The sequence below is a fragment of the Oryx dammah genome, unplaced genomic scaffold (assembly GCF_014754425.2).
Source record: "Oryx dammah isolate SB20612 unplaced genomic scaffold, SCBI_Odam_1.1 HiC_scaffold_5, whole genome shotgun sequence".
Lineage (NCBI taxonomy): Eukaryota > Metazoa > Chordata > Mammalia > Artiodactyla > Bovidae > Oryx > Oryx dammah.
The window spans coordinates 58,000,642-58,022,365 of record NW_024070189.1 but is presented as its reverse complement, the minus strand read 5'-3'; the positions used below and the strand labels follow the sequence as shown (position 1 = coordinate 58,022,365).

At 42.8% G+C, this 21,724-nt stretch overlaps 1 protein-coding gene and 1 non-coding gene across 3 annotated transcripts in view; one reads left to right on the top strand and one right to left on the bottom strand.

The window, feature by feature from the left end:
• PCDHAC2 (protocadherin alpha subfamily C, 2) overlaps positions 1–21,228 on the top strand; it is a 49,765-nt gene extending 28,537 nt beyond the window's left edge. The window contains exons 4-5 of one of the 2 annotated variants that reach the window (XM_040239887.1): positions 18,518–18,619; positions 19,060–21,228. In XM_040239887.1, coding sequence (XP_040095821.1) covers positions 18,518–18,619; positions 19,060–19,130 — 173 coding nt within the window. In that variant the 3' untranslated portion in view covers positions 19,131–21,228. Of the gene's footprint in view, positions 1–18,517 lie in introns of both variants that reach the window. The other variant, XM_040239886.1, reaches the window with a different exon arrangement.
• Positions 2,700–2,771, bottom strand: TRNAC-GCA. Its single transcript has one exon. It is a non-coding gene; the product is annotated as a tRNA-Cys (tRNA).
• Positions 21,229–21,724: the final 496 nt, after the last annotated feature.

Sequence of the window (21,724 nt, the reverse complement as noted above, 5' to 3'; positions counted from 1 at the left end):
AGGATAACCACTCTTGCTCAAGATCCTTAATTTAATCACATCTGCAAAGTGCTTTTCTTTTTTTTTAACCATGTAACATAACATAGTCATAGGTTCCAAGAATTAGGATGAGGGCATCTTTGTTGTTGTTTAGTTGCCCAGTCGTGTCCAACTCTTTTTTGACCCCATGGATTGGGATTTCCTAGGCAAGAATACTGGAGTGTGTTGCCATTTCCTCCTCCAGGGAAATCTTCCTGACTCAGAGCTCGAACACTCATCTCCTGCCCACGACTCCTGCACTGCAGGCAGATTCTTTACTGCTGAGCCACTGAGGAAGCCTGTGGACATCTTTGGGGTACCATTATCCTGCCTATCTCAGGATCTTCTATGTGCAGGCAGAGGTGGCTCTGTGTGTCTGTGTGTGTGTAAATTTCAGTGTAAGTGAAGGTAAAGTTAGGTGCAAATTAGGACCTTGAAGAGGGTGTAGTCAGTGGAACTAGACTTTAAAGGCCTTTTGAAAGCTATCAATTGTCAACAGTGTGCTGGAGATGAATTCATCACTCCCTCCCTCTCCAAATCTTAGCTAATTAGGAATAGATGCATGAGACCAACTGAGAGAATCAAACTTCAGAATCAGGCATATTATTGGTAAAGAAGTTCTGGAGACTGTGACAGGGCTTTCAAGCTCCTGAATGCAAGGGAAGAAAGTCAAGAATGGAAGAACTCTCCCTTGGTGAGGAGGGGGACCTGTCCTGGTTTGATTACCAAACAGAGGCTGAGCTGGAGCAGACAAAAAATTAGGTAAGAGCTATGTCATGAAAGAGGGCTTCCCTGATAGCTCAGTTGGTAAAGACTCCGCCTGCAATGCAGGAGACCTGGGTTCTATTCCTGAGTTGGGAAGATCCTGGAGAAGGGAACGGCTACCCACTCTAGTATTCTGGCCTGGAGAATTGCATGGACTATCCATGGGGTCCCAAAGAGTTGGACACAACTGAAAGTTGGACTTTCACTTCACTTCACTATGTCAGGAAAGAACAATAACTGCTGATGTTAACTTGGCCCAATCAGGAAACACAATCTGAGGAATTCCCCAGCAGTCCTGTGGTTAGGACTTGGTACTTTTCACTGCCTGATTTGATCTCTGCTTGGGGAACTAAGAACCTGTATTGTGGCCTGTGGCACAACCAAAAACAAAAAGGAAATATAATGCACTTAAACTTTAGTTTATGATAATCTCCCCAATGAGACAACTTTTCTGAGAAGAGTAAGTAAGGAAGTAGAGCTAAATGTGAAAAGTCCCTTCCTAGCACATTGCTGTGAGGTTGGAAGGATGGTTGGTGGGTGTTTCCTCCTCTGTGGGAAGAGCTGGAAATGTGGAGAGAGGAGGAAAGTCCCCACTTCATTGTTATGTTAAGGGAGTTGATGTACTGTTTTGTCCCAGGCTTAAGAGTATTTTCCCAAGGGTTGTGGAGCAATCAGGAGAAGACAGTCCTCTTTGGGTCATTCACAGGAAAGAGTCAACTAAAGACCTGGCAGAAAAGTCACTGGGTGATGCCAGGAGGCAGGGCACTGCCCATCATGTGCCCTGTATGGGTCTAGCATTTGTGTCTAGGTGAAAGCAGATTAAAAAATATATATCTAGGACTTTCTTGAAGAAGGAAGTGTAGAGCCTGATGCGCGTATATGTACGTGTTGGGGGTTGTGGGCGGGAAGGGGTACTTTAGTCACTATTTCTAAATGTTACCTTTCCTCAGGGATGCCTCCTGTGTCAGGAGCAGGGGTCAGGGTGGTTGTAGGCCAATTCTGTGGATACACATGCACTCAGGATTTGTTTGTTTTTTTAGGAGCATTTTGCATAACAAATCTATTCTCACGCTAGCTACCTCCTTGAGATCCTAACAGGCTAAGCACTTCCAAAGCCTAGAGTGTCCCAGCACCCTCAGCAGCTCTGACTGGAGACTAAATCAGCCTCTTGCCTCTGACAGTGATTAGCCAGGAGACCCATGGAGGAGCCTCCTTGGAGGCCAGCATCCCCTGGAGGCTCCTTGTATCACTAAGCTGTTGATCTGACTGCTGTCCCTCAATCTGCAGCCAGTGGGGTTGTGTTTAGCCAAAGATCTGTGTCATGTCAGTTTCCCTCTGTTGGACCAAGTGTAAATTCATTCTAAATCTCTGCCTGGGGGAAATCTCTGTAAGGAAGATGAGCTTTTCGGTGTGCTCTCTCTAATTCTAGGCACTTAGAGATATAAATTAGCTTCCTTGGTCTTTTCTCACTCAAGGTCACAACCTTTCCTCCAGGGTACTAATGTTCTAAATGGTTGTGATTTGAAGGGCACTAGGAAGGTCCTTACAAAACCCACCTGACAGATAGGTCCCTAGAACTTTACCATTAACCACCACCACTATCGGCATTCTCTTTTAAAATGCCCATTCTTTCATTCATCCACTCATGCATTCATATTTTCTCTTCCTATCTCTCTCACACACATACACACACACACACACACACACACACACACACAAGTATTAGACTATCCTGTCCAATGAAACTTTCCTTGGCTTGGCTTTAATATAGAATTTGGTTAAAGTGAAAGTGAAGTTACTCAGTCGTGTCTGACTCTTTGTGACCCTGTGGACTGTAGCCCGTTAGGCTCCTCTGTCCATGGGATTCTCCAGGCAAGAATACTGGAGTGGGTTGCCATTTCCTTCTCCAGGGGATCTTCCCAACCCAGGGATCGAACCTGGGTCTCCTGCATTGCAGGCAGATGCTTTATCCTCTGAGCCACCAGGGAACCTCCTATATTGTCATTAAACAAGCATTTGTTAAGTATCTAGTTAAGGCCAGTCTCTGTTCTAGGTGATGCAGATACAATACTAAATATAACAGCCCCGTTCTCATGATCTAGTGGGGGAGACAGAAATGTAAAGAAATAAGATGGAAATATTACAGTGTTAGGACCATAATAGTGCCATGTATAGGCAGGTCCAATGAGGGGAAGGAAGCTGGGACAAACCACCAGGGCCTGTCAGTCCAGGATGGGACTCAGAGTCTATCTGTGTTGTATCCATACAAACCCTAGGTGAACATGGTCAGCTGGCTCATGTTTCCTGAGAGGGACATCCTCATTGTTTAACAGAGCCCAAACCCTCCCTCAGCAACCATGAATAGCAGATATGTTGTGGTAGCCCAGAATTGGGAATTTAGGGGACCAGGTCTGAGAGTATGTGACATTCAATACTGTGTTGAAGGATGGTACATAGATTGTGGGAAGAAAGTTCCAGACAAAGGAAATAATACATGTGCCCCCAAACCAGAATGCATAGTATTGGTGAACAGAATGAATACATTTGATGGGAAGGGTGGTGTGGAAGACTGTTGGGAAATGAGATCAGAAAGACTAGAGTCAGATTTTCTTGGGCTTGCACAATCCTGCTAAAGACGGAGAACTTTCATTCAGTTGCTAGAAGTGGAGAGCCACCTCAAGGTCTGTTTTTTCTTTTTTAAGAATAGAGCCTCTATTGAGCCTCTTAGCTCTGCTGAATCTGCAAAAAGCATCCTGTAATATGTCAAGACAAACTCATGAGCTATCACTCTAACGTTTTTTTCCACCTAAACCAGGAGTTAGAAACTCTTGAGTGTCTAGAAATGTGGGACCGAGAGGGAAATGAATGCAGCATTTTTGTAAAAGGGACTGTCCTTGGAAATGTTCTTAGGTAATTCTCCTGGACTTGGTTTAATCATGTCTAAGAAAATGTGGAATGAAGGGAAGGCTTGTTTAAATTTTGCCTTGTGTTAGCTTTCTAAGGGAGGCAGTGTGGCATTGCATAGTCCCTCTGTTCCCTGTGGGACCACTTCATCATTATGCTTCAGATTTATTAATGTGTGAAAAAGGAAAGACTGTAGGCTGCTCTAAGGATTAAATGAGATGATGCCTGTGAAATGCTTAGCACAGTGCTTAGTTCATGGTAAGCACTCAAAAGTATTACTATTTTCTCAGTTTTAATACTCCTGGTACTTAGCACAGTAAATAGGATTCCCAGTGTCTTTGCTAGAGGAAATGGAATGGTCTTGGAGTGCACAGAATCAGAGACGGTGGTAGAGGAGAGGGTTCTCTCCGATGACAGTCATTCCCCTGCTCCTGTCCCTGCAGTGTTCTGACAGCACCTCCATTTTACACCCTCAGTGCAGAGATACCACGGCTTGTCTAGAAATGGTTGCTCAAGGCTGCAAAGTGACACAGCAACATAGAGCCTGGGATTGCTGCCAAGTTTTAAGAAGCGCAGATTGTGACAAAGTAAGGGAGGGAGGCAGAGAAGAAAAATCTGAAAACCAGAAGCAGTGTTCTTGCTGAGTGACACGATGGTGGCTCACACAGTTTCAGGTGGGACAGGCACTGTGAAGGGTCACTACCAGGTGGTGGTGCCAAAGGAGGAGCCCAGTAAGGGACTCGGGTCCAGGCAAGGCTGCTGCATGGGGCCCTGCACTTGGAAAAGGCCCTGTTGGGTTTAATACTCTGCTTTTGCTATCTTGAAGTTCTTAATCTTTTTTTAATAAGGGGCCCCCCATTTTCATTTTGCAGTGAACCCTGCAAGTTATGTAGCTGGTCCTGGGTCCAGGCTACCTGGGGCAGGGACATTTCGTCTCAGCTAGTGTTTTGAGCTAGTTTTTGAACTTGCAACTGATCAAGTAGAGTGGGTTAGTATTCTGTTTTAAAAAGGTTTTATTTATTTGCTTATTTTTGGCCATGCTAGGTCTTTGTTGCTAAATGGGCTTTTCTCTAGTTGCAGAGAGTGGGGGCTACTCTCTAGTTGCGGTAAAGTTGCGGTGCATGGGCTTCTCATTACGGCGGCTTCTCTTGTTGCGGATCACGGGCTCTAGGGCCCTTGGGCTTCAGTAGTCCTGGCGCAGGGCTTTAGCTGTTCTGCACCATGTGGGCTCTTCCTAGGTCAGGGATCGAACCCGTGTCTTCTGCATTCGCAGGCAGATTCTTTACCACTGGGCCACCAGGGAAGCCCTAGTATTCTTTCTAATCTCTCTCTCTCTAATTATAAAAGGACAAAAATGATAATTATTATCATCTACATACAGAGAAGGCAATGGCACCCCACTCCAGTACTCTTGCCTGGAGAATCCCAGGGACGGGAGATCCTGGTGGGCTGCCATCTATGGGGTTGCACAGAGTCAGACATGACTGCAGCGACTTAGCAGCAGCAGTAACACTTGTTATACACTCCCTCTAACCCCCACCTCTATGTCACTTAACTCACTGATCTTCCAGGGACTTAGCCCTCAGGGTTGAGAATCCTGGAGCAGAGAAAGGAGAGAATTTATTTGTGACTAATAATAGTAACAGCTCATCTGTATTGAGCACTTAAACCATGTTTTATGCACTCAAGCCGCATATTGTTCTAAATATTTTGTGCTGTGCTTAGTCACTCAGTTGTGTCTGACTCTTTGCTACCCCGTGGACTGCCAGGCTCCTCTGTCCATGGAGATTCTCCAGGCACGAATATTTGAGTGGATTGCCATGCCCCCCTCCAGGGAATCTTCCCAATTCAGGGATTGAACCCAGGTCTCCCGCATTGTAGGTGATTTTAATGTCTGAGCCACCAGGCAAGCCTGAAAATACTGGAATGGGTAGCCTATCCCTCCTGCAGAGGATCTTCCCAGCCCAGGAATCAAACCAAGGTCTCCTGCATTGCAGGTGATTGTTTATCAGCTGAGCTACCAAGAAACACTTTATATGTATTAACTCTGTTAATCTGTATAACCACCTCAGAGATAAGTCTGTTATGATACCCATTTTATTTTGTTTTTTTAAAAGCCTTGTATTTTATATCGGAGTATAGCTGGTTACCAATGTTATGTTAGTTTCAGGTGCACAGCAAAGGGACTCAATCATACATATACATGTATCCGTTCTCTCCCAAACACCCCTCCTATCCAGGCTGCCAGGTAACACTGAGCAGAGTTCTGTGCTATACAGTAGGAAATTGTTGGTTATTGATTTTAAATATAGCAGATTACACCTATTTTAATATTTAGGAAACTGAGACACCTAGCGTTAATTAAGGTCACACATCTGTCTAGTAAATGCCAAGATCTAAAGCAAGGCTCTTTGACTTCTCAGCCTGTGCTCTTTAACCTCTACACACACTCTCTCTGCTGCTGCTGCTGCTAAGTCGCTTCAGTCTTTTCTGACTCTGTGCAACTCTGTGCGACCCCATAGACGGCCTCCTACCAGGCTCCTCTGTCCCTGGGATTCTCCAGGCAAGAACACTGGAGTGGGTTGCCATTTCCTTCTCCAATGCATGAAAGTGAAAAGTGAAAGTGAAGTTGCTCAGTTGTGTCCAACTCTTAGTGACCCCATGGACTGCAGCCTACCAGGCTCCTCCGCCCATGGGATTTTCCAGGCAAGAGTACTGGAGTGGGGTGCCATTGCCTTCTCTAACACACTCTCTCTAGCGAGTCTAATGCTGTAACAATGTCAGAGTTTCTCTACATTGTTTATTCCTTAAAGCAATATTGTATTTATTCATTTACTTGTCTTTTCTACACTGTAACTCTCTGAGGTGAGGGTACCTGTCCAAGTATTATTCCTAACCCTATACCCTAATGTCTAGCACCACATCTGCTTTATTGTATGTAATAAATAAATTTACTTGAATGGATAACAGTGCCTCTGGGAGGTCGCTACTATTTTCATTTTATAGATGAAATTACAAGTCAGTGTCACCCACATAGTGTAGTAGAAAATAGTAGGAAGCAGAATAGCAGAGCTGCAATGTGAACCCAAGGCTTTTGGTATCTAATCCAAGGTGCCATCCACCTTGTCTAAGCTGCTTCCATTCTGCCTGTTTCAGAGGGCTCTGGAGAATGGTTTCCTACCTAGCAACCATTTCTAAGCTGGAAGACTTCACAGCTAGCTGGTTTTAATGATCCCTGGGAGGGGCAGAGCCTGATGAGAGGAAGGCCCTTGGAAAAGAGTTTCAGGAAGCCCTGCATCTGGGAATCAGTTGTTAGAAGAGTCGGGTTCCTTAGAGGACTACCATGTAGGAATAATATGTATCCTTTATTTCAGTTTCTGCATATGCTAAATATTATTCTGTGTGATTTATGAGCAGTCTCTTTTAATGATCACAGTCCCATTAGATGGATATTGTTATCTTTGTTTTACATGTGAAAGAATACTGAGAGGCCAAGTGGCTTGCTCAAGGTTACACAACAAATAAGTGCTAAAACTAGGATTCAACTCAAAATGTGTGACCCCCAAACATTCATTTCAAGCATTCTGCTACCCTTGGTTATAAGAGAAGCTAAGCAGGGGGCATTGTAAGAAGAAATTGCCCTCCCAAGACCCTGGAGGACATTAGTGATGAGAAAATAAGGTGGAGAGAACCATGTAGTCTGAGCCCTCTTAGGTGAGGGTTGGGGGGGGTGGTCACAGAAGAAATGTTATTTATTTATTTTTTAGCTGACTATGGAGAGCTAGGGAGATTTGAGACCAGCCATTCCAATTTTTGAATCTGGGTTCTCAGCACGTGATGTCTTTACAGTCTTAACCTAGAAATGGCAGAGTTATTTTGGGCACAAAGCAAGAGCTGTGGCTTTAAAAATATGCCACTGTATTTATCGCTTCCGCTTCAAGATTACTGAAAATTAGCCCAGCTGTGGCCTGAGGCACCAAGCAGCCACACAGTCTTCTCAACCCACCCAAAGAGGCTGAAACACCCAGAAGTGGCAGCCTCTGGGGAGTGGCTATCAGATTAGTTCTCCATCACCAAGCCTACTCTCTCTGATCACACAAACACACCATCCTTTGCCAGCTACTGTGGGGATCAAGATGCTAGGCCTGTGAATCAGCTCAGCTCTGTCTTCTCCCCCATCCCCAAGGTTTAATAGAAGTAAAAACATTAATAATTCTATTACTGAGCTGGAGAATCAGTACAGGAATAATTTTTCAGCTTTGTTACCCAATTGCTATTTGAGTTAAGGCAGATAATCTTGCTGTAATTTAAGCCTTCAGTTTCCTTATCTATAAATTGGAAATCTTATATATATATATATGTTATATTTTTAATATATATATAAATAAACATATTAAAAATTTATATATAAATATATATATATAGGAGAAGGAAATGGTAACCCACTCCAGTACTCATGCCTGGAAAATTCCATGGATGGAGAAGCCTGGTGGGCCACAGTCCATGAGGTCGCAAAGAGTCGTATCGACTGAGCAACTTCACTTTCATATATGTATACGTATGCAAAGTACTTAATAAAGTACTTGGCCCATAGTAAGCAATCAATTGATATTCCTGAAACGCATCAATCTTCTGTTACTCTGGTCTTAGTAACAGGTAAAATGATGATGAACTTTTACTTTGTGCCAGGCACTGTGTTATGTGCTAAGGATAACTGATGACTCTGCAGATAAAGAATCTGCCTGCACAGAAGACACAGGAGATGAGGGTTTGATCCCGGGGTCAGGAAGATCCCCTGGAGAAGGAAATGGCAACCTACTCCAGTATTCTTGCCTGAAAAATCCCATGAACAGAGGAGCCTGGTAGGGTGTAGTCCATGGAGTCACAAAGAGTCAGACATGACTGCGCAACTAAACACACATACAAGAATAATTACATTTAATCCTATGACAGCCCTATGAGGTGGATGCTATTACTCCTTTACACATGAAAACTGAAGCCCAGAGATAATTAAATTATTTGCTAAACATCACATAATTTACATGGTGTAGCCAGATTTAGACCTAGTACTATGATTATAGACCCTAAAGTCTTAAAGAGAAGAGGGAAAAATATTTTTACATTCTCCAGTTTCCATGGAAAATTCTTTCCACTGTCAACTGAAGGACGAAGAAGCTGTGGGGAAATGCTGTTAGTGCTAGCCCAGGTGGTTTCCGCTTTCTTCCCCTCTCTATGATCCTGGACAGGATTTGAGTTTCCAACCGTCATTCCCCTGTGTTTTGTGGGCTGTAATTACTCAGATTTACTTTGTGCCATTCATGAAGGATCCAGCAAGAGGGAGGAGGTGGAGCTTATCTAAACAATTCATAGACCCCACTGATGGTGGAGTAGCGGTGGGGGCGGGGGGGAGGCAGGGGGGAGGCAGCTGGAGATGTTTTACATCCTAATCTTTCAGTGCTGGCAGATACTTTTTGCCTTTTGGTCTGAGCATGTATTCAGGCCGGGCGTGTATAATTCTGCAATCTGCCAAGTTCTGGTAGAGAGAGACAGAGAGAGAGAGATAGACAAACCGACACACACGCACACTCTCTCTCTCTCACACACACACACACACAGAGAGAAAGACAGGCACACATAGAGAGGGAGATGGAATGGTTGCTCAAAGCTGCAGAAGGCTCCAACGAAATTGGAGCTGCTTGAAAGGCCTCAGTGGCTGGCAGGCTGGGAAAGAAGTCCAGGAGAAGCGAGATGCCCGCTGTGCAGAAAGCCTGGATGTTCATTTGCAAACCCAGAATCTGCGCAGCCTTCTGTGCCCTGACCCTTCCCTGGGCAGCCAGAGGCACCAGCAGCAGCCCAAGTCCGCGGGAGAACAAGCAATCCAGGGGAGCTGTCTAGCGGAGCCGGAAACGCCTGTAATCATTTAATAGCCTTTGCTGGCTGCACCGACAGAACGGAGTGGGCGGTAGGCAGGCTCCAGAGTGCTGTCTGGCAAGACAGTCCCTGGCTTTAATCAAAATGATGGGTTTCCTGGAAGCTCTTTATTAACCTCAGTACCAGAATCCCAGAGATGGTAACAAAAGGATGAATGGGGCGCGAAGGGGAGGGGCTGAAACCTGCAGGCTGGGCGGTGATTTTCCTGAGCTGAGCACTCACTCCCTCAGGCACCCCTCCCCCCAACTGCACAAGTCTTTCCACTTATGCTCTCTTAGAGAGAAGCTCCTGCCTGCATCGCCATCTCCCAAGTGGGTGACTAAAGAGATACAGCCGTAGAAATTGCTATACTTGTATAATGCCTCAGGGTTTTCACAGAGCCGTCGTATACAGCTCAGGATGTGGGTCTCATGACGAGTGAGACTCCCTAGATTTGAGTCCCAGGCTCCACAGTTAGTAACTCTTGATTGATCTTCAGTATCTTCATTTATAAAACTGACATATTTATAAAGCAGACATAGATATTGGTCGTATCTACTTCCTGTGGTTCTTGTGAAGAGTAGAAATTATATTGCATGCAAATCTGCTTAGCTGGGTGCCACACACACAGGAAGGCAGAGTGAATGTTAACTAATTCATGACTGATGGAGACCGAAAGGTGATCACCTCCATTTTATGCCTGAGGCAACTGAGGCTCAGAGCTTTTTCTATAAATTGCCTAGGTCTAGATACCCTTAAGGGCTTCCCTGGTGGCTTAAATGGTAAAGAAATCTGCTTGCAATGCAGAAGCCTGGGTTTGGTCCCTGGGTTGAGAAGATCCCCTGGAGAACAGAGCTACTCACTCCAGTATTCTTGCCTGGAGAATTCCATGGACAGAGGAGCCTAACGGGCTACAGGCCATGGGGTTGCAAGAGTCAGACACGACTGAGTGGTAAACACGCACACACACACACACACACACAGGTACCCTTAAGTGATAGAACCAGAGCAAGCCCTCAAGTTCAGAAGAGCAAAACAAGAGGAAGAGAGGAAAAGAGAATTAAAATCCCTCCAACATTTTCTAGGTTTGCCCCTCTAAGAACTTTCCTGAAAGTAATATCCTTAGTCAAAATGACTGCGGGTGGTTCTGTTAAGTAGAGTCCCTTGGACTGCAAGGAGATCCAAGCAGTCCATCCTAAAGGAGATCAGTCCTGGGTGTTCATTGGAAGGACTGATGTTGAAGCTGAAACTCCAATACTTTGGTCACCTGACGCGAAGAGCTGACTCATTTGAAAAGACCCTGATGCTGGGAAAGATTGAGGGCAGGAAGAAAAGGGGATGACAGGATGAGATGGTTGGATGGCATCACCAACTCAATGGACATGAGTTTGGGTAGACTCCGGGAATTGGTGATGGACAGGGAGGCCTGGCATGCTGCGGTTTATGGGGTCGCAGAGTCAGACATGACTGAGCGACTGAACTGAACTGAACTGAGTTGAACTGAAAGTCAGTATAAATCAGATAAACTGCTTCTGGCCTTAACTGATTGTACAGACAGATTAGAATGGGAATCGGGGGTGAGTTTACAAGTCTGGCATTTGCTTCACAATCTTTAGGACCTTCCCTGGCATCTGCATTGGCAAAGCCTCCAGCTTAATCATTCCTAGTCACTGAGGCTAAACTCCAGTCAGAGTTAGTTTAGCATGAAAGAAGAAAAGTTGGGAATGTTTGCCTAAGGGGAGTGCCTAACATGGATTACTGCTAAATGAAGTGGTCAGCTACCCCTAGAAGGCAGTTTTTTTTAAAAGTTGCAGATCTATATGTCTTTGTGTAAAAAAAAAAAGTATGTTGTTTGAATTTTTTAAAGTATCCCTACCTATTGTGGATAAACCAGTCAATATAAAAAAAAGCAAAATCTATATTTAATGTATAATTATGATCGTACTCTGTTAAACTTTTGGGGCTTCCCTGGTGGCTCAGGCAGTAAGGAATCTGCCTGCAATGCAGGGAACCGGAGTTCAATCCCTGGGTTGGGAAGATCCCCTGGAGAAGGAAATGGCAACCCACTCCAGTATTCTTGCCTGGAGAATCCCATGGACGGAGGAGTCTAGTGGGCTATGGTCCATGGTGGTTGTGAAGAGTTGGACACAACTGAGCAGACTAACACTTTCACTATTAAACTTTTAAATTCCATTTGGTTGTAATCTGAACGTCAGGGAAGGGTTGATGTCTGTCAGAAGCCCTCTTCTGAGGACTCAGTTCAGTTCAGTCAGTCACTCATGTCTGACTCTGTGACTCCATGGACTGCAGCACGCCAGGCTTCCCTGTCCATCACCAGCTCCCGGAGCTTTCTCAAACTCATGTCTTTTGAGTCGGTGATGCCATCCAACCATCTTGTCCTCTGTTGTCCCCTTCTCCTCCTGTCTCTTGCTATCTAGGTTGGTCATAGCTTTTCTTCCAAGGAGCAAGTGTCTTTTAATTTCATGGCTGCAGTCACCATCTGCAGTGATTTTGGAGCCCAAGAAAAGAAAGTCTGTCACTGTTTCCTTTGTTTCCCCATCTGTTTGCCATAAAGTGATGGGAGTGGATGCCATGATCTTAGTTTTCTGAATGTTGAACTTTAAGCCAGCTTTTTCACTCTGCTCTTTCACTTTCATCAAGAGGCTCTTTAGTTCCTCTTTGCTCTCTGCCATAAGGGTGGTGTCATCTGCATATCTGAGGTCATTGATATTTCTCCCAGCAATCTTGATTCCAGCTTGTACTTTATCCAGCCTGGCATTTTGCATGATGTACTGTGCATATAAGTTAAATAAGCAGGCTGACAATATATAGCCTTGACATACTCCTTTCCCAGTTTAGAACCAGTCTGTTCCATGTACAGTTCTAACTGTTGCTTCTTGACCTGCATACAGGTTTCTCAGGAGGAAGGTAAGGTGGTCTGATATTCCCATCTCTTTAAGAATTTTAAGACTCTAGTAGATCCATTAATTTGGGTTGTGGCTTGTCTCAGTTTTGTCTTTGTCAGCCAGTGTGCTGGGTCCCTGGGAGCAGAGGGGAGGGGACCTGTGGGAGGTCCCAGGAAGGGGAAGGGAGACAGTACAGAAAGAGGAAGCATTCCTTTGACTCACCTGGGACTGGCCCTGGGATGGGGTTAGGGGCAGAAAAGGTATGTTTTCCTTCTCATCTTTTACTCATCTTTCTTTCTCATCTGTCTCATGAGATACTCTCCTCAAGTATCTCCTTGATTCTGCCCCCAAAGTCACAGTATTTTATAAACAAAGTCAGCCAAGGGTTTCAGTGCTCTTGGTCAAAAGGGACTCAAATGAAGAGGTCAGTAAATGTTGTTTGCCAGATCCTTTATGCTGTTATTTCATCCAAATGAACCCTCAGAGATGTTTGCGCATACATTGGCCTGAATAGGTTGAGTACAAGGATCCAGGAGACGCTGGAGAAACCAGATCCTGTTCTGCTCTGCAGAAGCTGAATATGGGGAGGATGTACCTGAATGGTTCTCTGATTGCTTCTTAGAGTGGAAGCTGAGTCAGACCCAACCAAGACTCCCAGCACAGGCGCAGAAGCTCAGTAACGTATAAAAGAAGCTCATTAACTCTTAGCAGTCCAGCTGTGAGGGGCTGTTTCTGCCAACAGGCATAGTCATTCAGGTCCCTTAACTCCACAAGATAAAAATATCTCTGAGCTTGGCTTCTCCAGATAACCATCCTGAAGGCCTCATGCAGGGTCCTGGCTGTGGTCAGAAAAAATTTCCATCCTAAGCTTTGAGAGCAATTGAAGGGCTGTGGAGTGGCTTTGAAACTGAGTTCTCCTAGACGCCAAGTCAGGGGCTTTTAAATACATTTCCCACTTTTGTCTCAGTCTCTCGGAGGTAGGCCTGTAATTGAAAGGTCAACAGGCAGATTCTGGGTGAGTGCAATTGCAGATCTGGTTATCTTAGGTGAATCAAAGAAATCAGTCTTGGGGACAAAATATCTACTGCTATCTGTCCAACGGGCTTCCCAGGTGGCAGTAGCGGTACAGAACCTGCGTGCCAGTATAAGAGACACAAGTTTGATCCCTGGGTCAGAAAAATGCCCTGGAGGAGGAAATGGCAGCCCACTAAAGTATTCTTGCCTGGAGAGTCCCATGGACAGAGGAGTCTGGTGGGCTGCAGAACATGGGGTGGCAGAGTCAGACACGACTGAAGTGACTTTGCACACACACACATGCCCTCTTCCAAACAGCTATATTGTCAGCTCTGCCAGGGAAGCATGGTGAAGCACAGGAGTTTATGGGAGAGAAGAAACTCTTCTACCCCCTTTCCCTACTGTCTGCTGGTATTTGGACTAAATCTGCAGTATCTTTACCCTGCACTTCTAGCCCTGAGAGCTGTGCCTTGTATATTGCCTGTGTGTGATTCCATTTGTTGGGCTCTTACAGTGGGCTGGAGATAGCCTCAGCACTTCACATGCATTTCCTAATTGTCTTTAGGGACTCCAAAGTGCAGCAGAGGGAAGTTGTTTGAGCTACTGAGGAACTGGCACCACTTCCATTTCTCACATCAGTCCTTTCATTCATCCATCTAGCAAGTATTTATCAAGTACCCGTTATGGGACAGGAATTGTGCTAGACACTGGCTACACATTGGTGAATAAAACAGATATATTTTCTGCTTCTCTGGACTTTACAGTGATAGAGGTGAAGGGAGGTGCTGCTTGGCTAGGATGACTGTAGAGTGCCTGTCTGAAGAGGTTCCAATTAAGCGCAGACTTGAAGAATGAGAGTCTAAGCATGAAGGGGAGATCATTCAGGCAAAAGGAGACCGTATGTGTACAGGCCTCGAGGCAAAAACAATCCCAAGGGGTATTAAGGAATTGAAAGAAAACTTGTGTGGCTGGAAGATAGTGGTAAGAGGGAGACTTGTAGATGAAATTGGAGAATAAAAAAAACAGGTTATTGAAGGGCCTTATATACCATGTTAAGGAGTTTGATTTTTTTTTTCTCAAGGCAATAGAAAACATTCAAATAATTTTAAGTAAGGGAAGTGATATAAAATAATTTCTATTTTTAAAGGATTTTACTGTGTATATTATACTTCAGTACTTTTAAAAGGGAGAAAGACTTAAAGGAATCAAGGTAACTCCAGCTGTGTGGAAGATTAGAGAGAGGCAGAAGTAGAAGCAGTTTGAGCAAGGAAGAGGCTGTAATTGTTGTAATTCACAAACAAGATGTAGTAGTGGTATCTTGAAAAAAGGTAGCAGCAGTGAAGTTGGGGAGAAGAGGACACTGGTTACATCTAGGAGGCTGAAATGACAAGTGTTGGTATATTACAAATGAAGAATAGAGACAAATGAATAATGACTCTGGATTTCTGCCTTGAGCATTGGAGTGAATGGAGTATCATCGACTGAGATGAGAGATTTAGAAGGGAACAGAGGAGAAGAATCATGAGTTTGATTTCAGATTGCTTCTGTTTGAGATGCCCATGAGACTGCCAAGAGGAGATACCAGACAGGCAATTGAATACATGAGATTGGAGAGACCTGTGGACTTTGAATTTGTATCTCATCAGCATATTTAGATGGTGTGTATACCCATGGACAGGCTGAGATCCCAAAAGGAGAGAGTGAAGAGAAAGAAGAAGAAAAAGTCTAGGACCAAACCCAAGGAAGCTTCAGCGCATTAGATGAACAGTATCTTGTGAGGAAACTAACAGCCCGAGAGAAGGGTCAGGAGAATAGTTTTACTAGCAACTCATTAAACATAAGTCTTTCAGGACTGCCCTGGTGGGAAAGTGGTTAGGTCTCTGTGCCCAATACAGGGGACATGGGTTCGAACCCTGGTCAAGGAACAGAGATCCTGGATGCCATGCAGCATGGCCAATAAATAAATAAATGTTTCAAGAAGGTTTGAAACTAATGCTGCTGAGAAGTTCAGTAAGATGTGACTAAAATGTGATCACTGGCTTTGGAAATAATACAATTAGTGAGCTTGCTGTGAGCAGTGTTAGAAAAGCAGTGCTCAAGGATGCCAAATTAGAGGAGATTGACAAGTGATGGGAGGTAGGGAGATGGAGATAGCACATGCAGAGAATCCCAAACTCCAGTCAAACATAAACCATTTGTCTGGCGGTTCATGGCTTCTCCAAAGGAGCAGTGTCAGATACACGAGCCTTCTGTGGTGCCAAAGAGTTCCAGTGTCATGGCCCTTGGGATCACTTTGCCCAGACACTTCTCCAGCTCTGACTTCTACTCTTCTAGATGTCTCTGGTGCACTTTAGGTGTGTCTTCCATTAGAAGACTCTTGGAAAATTCTTGCATTGGGAACCCCTGTGGATGCATAATCTTTTTCCTCAAATCTCCATGCAAATTTCACTTCTCTTTTGGAATCTTGTTTGAATTTCTCAAGTGTGATTAATGATTTTTGCCTCTCAGTCCTATAATATTTTGGGGCTTCCCTGATGGCTCAGTTGGCAAAGAATCCACCTGCAATGTGGGAGACCTGGGTTTGATCCCTGGGTTGGGAAGATCCCCTGGAGAAGGACATGGCAACCCACTCCAGTATCCTTGCCTGAAGAATATCCATGGACAGAGGAGCCTGGGGGGCTACAGGCCATGGAGTCATAAAGAGTCAGACACGACTGAGTGACTAAGCACAGCACCCATATATATCTTTTATTTTTAATTGAGATATAATTGACACATAATATTATATCAGTTTCAGGTGTACAATATGGATTACTACCTGTATATGTAGGAAAATGATCACAATACGACTAGTTAACCTCTGTCAGTACACATAGTTACAAAAACATTTTTATGATGATGAGAACTTTTAAGATCTCATCTTTTAGCAGCTTTCAAATCTGCAATACAGTGTTAGTAACTGTAGTTACTGTACATTACATCCCCACGACCAACTTATACTATAACTGTAAGTTTGAACCTTTTGGCACCCTCACCATCACCACCATCACTACACCCCACCTCTAGCAACCAGCGGTCTGTCTTTTGTATCTATAAGCCAGTTGTTTTGTTTTTTTTATATGCCATGTATGTGACATTATATGTATTTGTCTTTCTCTGTGTTATTTTGTCAAATATTTAAATATTGATTTATTTCACTTAGCATAATGCCCTTGAGGTCCATTCATGTTGTCACAAAGGGTAGGATGTCATTCTTTTTTATGGCTGAACTTTATATATATCCATCACATTTTCTTTATTCATGAACCAGTAGATACTTAAATTGCTTCCATATCTTGCCTACTGTAAATAATGCTGCAATGAACATGGGGTACATATATCTTTTCAAGATAGTGTTTATGCTTTCTTCAGATACATGCCCAGAAGTAGAATTGCTGGATCATATGCTGGCTCTATTTTTAATTTTTTGAGGAATCTCTGTATTCTTTTCCATAGTGACTGTGCCAATTTGCATTGCCACCAACAGTGCACAAGGGATCCCTTTTCTCCATACCCTCACCGACACTTGCTATTTCTAGTGTTTTTTTGGTAGCAGTCATTCTAACAGGTTTTCTTTGGGAAAATGTCTATTCAGATCTTCTTTCCACTTTTTAATCAGATAGTTTGGGATTATTTTGATATTGAATTCTATGACTGCTTTATATATTTTGGATACTAACCCCTTATCAGATGTAGAATTTGCAATTTTTTTCTCCCATTCCATAGGTTGCCTTTTTCATTTTGTTGGCTTCCTTCTTTGTGCAGAAGTCTTTTAGTTTGATGTAATGTAATTTGTTTGTTTTTACTTTTGTTATCAGAATAAAAAAAATCATTGTTAAGACTGATGGTAAAAAGCTTACTGTTTATGTTTTCTTCTAGGAGTTTTATGGTTTCAGGTCTTACGTTCAAATTTGTAATCCATTTTGAGTTAATTTTTGTATATGGTGTAAGATAGAGGCCCAGTTTCATTCTTTTGTATGTGGCTGTCCATTTTTTCCAGCATCATTTATTGAAGCTGCTGATCTTTTCCCATTGTATATTCTTGGCTTGTTTGTCATTAATTGACCATTTTTGCTGAGTTTATTTTTGGGCTCTGTATTCTCTTCCATTTATCTCTGTGTCTTTTTATGTCATACTGTTTTGATTAATTAGCTTCATAATATAGTTTAGAAGCTTCATGCCTCCAGCTTTGTTCTTTTTTCTCAAGAATGCTTTGGCTGAGATTTCCCTGGCAGTCCAGTGCTTAAGACTCTGCACTTCTACTGCAGGAGGGCACGAATTTGATCTGTGGTCAGGGAACTAAGATTCTGCATGCCACACAATGCAATAACTATACAAACAAACAATACAATACAAACAAACAAAGACAAAGAATTTGTCTACTGGGTTCTTTTGTGGTTCCATACAAATCTTAGGATTGATTGTTCTATTTCTGTGAAAAATGCCATTGGAATTTTGATAAGAATTGCTTTTCTGTAGATTGCTTTGAGTAGTATGGGCATTTTAGCAATATTAATTTTTCTAATCCATGAGCATGGAATATCTTTCCACTTGTTTCTGTCTTCTTCAACTTATTTCATAAATGTTGTAAAGTTTCCAGTGTACCAGTCTTTCATCTTCTTGGTTAAATTTATTCCTGGGTATTTTATTGCATATTCTACTTTAATCCAGTACATTTCCTGCCCCACTCCCAGGCAGCGTAATCACAACCAGATATTCTTTAGGGAATTCTTCACAAAGAACCAAAAATATGTTATTAGAAACTTAGATTTATGGACCCAGTGGTGAAAAAAATCTGCCTTCCTGCTTGTTTCTAAACACTGGCCTTGCCCTAGGCTTGAAGAAATAACCCATGATTTCATGGGTGCTGTGCCTGTCTGTGCACCCTCTCCTGTGTTCAGTGTGGCACATGGAAGATGTATGTTGACTCTGTGACTGACTTGCAGTGTTTTGTCTTGCAGAACCAGAGGCAGGAGAGGTATCCCCTCCAGTCGGGGCTGGTGTCAACAGCAACAGCTGGACCTTTAAATACGGACCAGGCAACCCCAAACAATCTGGTCCCGGTGAGTTGCCAGACAAATTCATTATCCCAGGATCTCCTGCAATCATCTCCATCCGGCAGGAGCCTACTAACAGCCAAATTGACAAAAGTGACTTCATAACCTTCGGCAAAAAGGAGGAGACCAAGAAAAAGAAGAAAAAGAAGAAGGGTAACAAGACCCAGGAGAAAAAAGAGAAAGGGAACAGCACGACTGACAACAGTGACCAGTGAGGTCATCTAATGGAAACAAGCCACTTAGCCAATTTTTGTAATAATGGCAGACCTCTCCCATGTAGCAACTCCCTACTCCTTTCTCCTATCCACACAGACCCTCTCTTATAGACCTCAGAAATCTGCAGAAAGTTCCCTGTGTCTGTCTAGATCACATTTAACAGGTTTTTGTCTTAAAAGCTTTGCTAAGTCTGGTGTTAACTCTTTCTCTCCACTCTGGCTTGTTTGCAGAACCTAAAAAGCAGACCCAAGTTTCCTTTCTCCTCCGCCGCAAAGGAGAGGCTTCCCAGCCCCGCCAGTGAGAGGTTGGACTCTCTGCCCTGTGCTCCGGGGATCCTGTCTTGATGACACTTGCAGGGCAGGCTGAAAGGTTTTGAGATTGAGCAGCTTGAGTGTCTGTGGCTACTGGGTATGTGTGGCCACCGGGGATAGGTGAGTGTCAGATGTTGGCTGGGATGGGCCAGGTTAGATTAGGAGGGTTGGGAAACAAAGGCAAATCAACAATGGGAAGTATGAAATGAAAAAGGACCAGACTTTCTAAATCTTTACAACTCAAGAGGTGGTGGCCACCCTCTAGCAGACAAAATTCCCTCCACTGACAAGGCTTTAGGAATCCCTAAGTCTCTTGGCTGTGGTATCATTATACCTAAAACCTGCATTTTTACCTACAAGCCTGTAGTTCAGTGTTTCATGGGGGGTGCCAACCAGGGCAACAGAAGCAGATCTGATGTGTTTCCTGTATATGTCCTTGTGCTCACTTTATTAAAAATTCTTTTGCACACAATGTTATGAAAAGGTCAGATCCTTTTCCAACAACACATATGCAAAAGCAAAAGAAAACCCCAACACCTCACTTTATGCTGTTTGTTGTTTGATAGATTTATTTAAAAAAGAGCAAATCTATAACTATAAATCTTTAAAGAGAAATATGATTAATACAACTCCCCTAAACTATCCTCGAAAGAGAATTCTGTCTACAGCCATTTAAATGATCATTGCTGCTACAGAAGTGCTTTAAGAGAATTGCCTGAAACATCTGTATTATACCGGCCACCTGCCAATCACAGCTTTACTCTTTCAGGTCACTCTGGGGCTGCCTCTTGCATGTATTAATTACTAAATAAAAGGATCTTTCTCTCTCTCTCTTTTCTAAAAAACAATTATGTGCACTTTGAATACACAACCTTCTCTAGCCATCTCTGTCAAGACCCAGAAATTGAAGAAAAATATTGTTTTCTCGTACATAACAGTGAGCAGACTTTTCAATCCTCGAATTCTGTGATTTGTCTTGGAGTGCTAGCCAACACCTTCTCTTTGGTTTAGTTTTCCTTTTCTATAACACTCTGAATTGCTAATCTTGCTAACACCTATGATATTACCTAAACTCAATCTCCCATATGTATGCTGTATGCTATTATAAGACTCCTGAAATATATTTACTCTGTGCTTGTGTATGTGAATGTTATTGCAACTATTACCTAGAGTGAACTTTAAGCTTTATTGTTGAATGTAATTCCATTATATTTCCTTTTGTACACCTGTGAAAAAGTGGAGTAGTGTTTTTTTAACCATTGTTAATCAGCTTTTGTGTATGAAAGACATAGTAAAATTTCTTTCTTAAATCAAGATACTGGTGATTCAAGGAATTTTATTTGTGGTCAGCCAAGAGCCATCTCTTGCCAAGACTCTGGCTGGCAAGGGAATGGATAAAGCTGTTTTTTTCTAGTAACAATTCTGGAATACATACTGAAGATATTCCCTGAGGGTGTGTGCAAGCACAAAATTTACCAATTTGACCTCTTTGAAGTTGCAGAATGCTTTGAAATTCTAACAATACCTGGAATATCAGCTCATAGAAAATAATAAAATTTACTGCCAACCTTAAATAAGAAATTTTAATTTTGTTTAAATGTACGGTTTAAGAAGTTTGATTATATTATCTTTTAAAAGTTAGCATAAAAGAGGTAGGAGTCTGTTATTAAAGCAAAAGCATTAAATCTAAAAAAAAAAAAAAACCTGTTTTGTCTACTTTTAGCTTCATTCTCCCATTTTTTGAAGGGTGTGTAACTTCAGCTCTGCAGGATTGCATGGGGTAAAACTTCTTGCTAACACATGTGAATCATTGCTACATTGTAGGTTGTGATCATTTTGCCCCACTGAAACCCATGTATCTGACCTTACGTGCCTTTTGAATACTAGGAGAATTGGGCTAATTTATTAATGATGATAATTATAATGTGTGTGTACAGCACTTTTTACATTTGCAAAGTGCTTTCCAATCCATGTTAGTTACTAGTTATTACAGCTGTAAGGATAAAACACATCATGTGGATTCATTTTTGATTGGTGCTATTGGTATTTCCTCTGTATTGCTAATAAATGGAAAATGGTGGTATGAAAGAAATGGTGGTCATTTCTAAGTATAAAAGTAGGAGCAAATAGAACACTGATTATCATTAGCTACTATTATTGAAGAAGGTTGCAGTGTGAAACTTACTGTATCACTCTCTGGCTGTCTCCCTGGCTATTATATTCATTACTAAGGCACAACACCCAGTGGAATCAAGAATCAAATTCCACAATATCACCAGAACAGGCAGCCAGGAGATTTCTGGGTCACATCCCAGTACATCATTTCAGTCTTCTCTAATGAGAATTCCAACAAACCAATTTTAATCACTAGAGCCCTCCAGTCATCTAGTTCATATTTTGTTTAGCCCTTGCATCTCTCCACAATTGGGAAATCAAATAATGCCCCCAAGAAATTAACTTTTATTGAGTACAGGTGTATGCCAGCCTGTGTAACAGGTAGGCTCATAGTACATGTTCTGTAACAAATAGATGATATTTTCCTTCTGTAGTTAAAATTTTATGAGCATGTGCTAAAAAAAAAAAA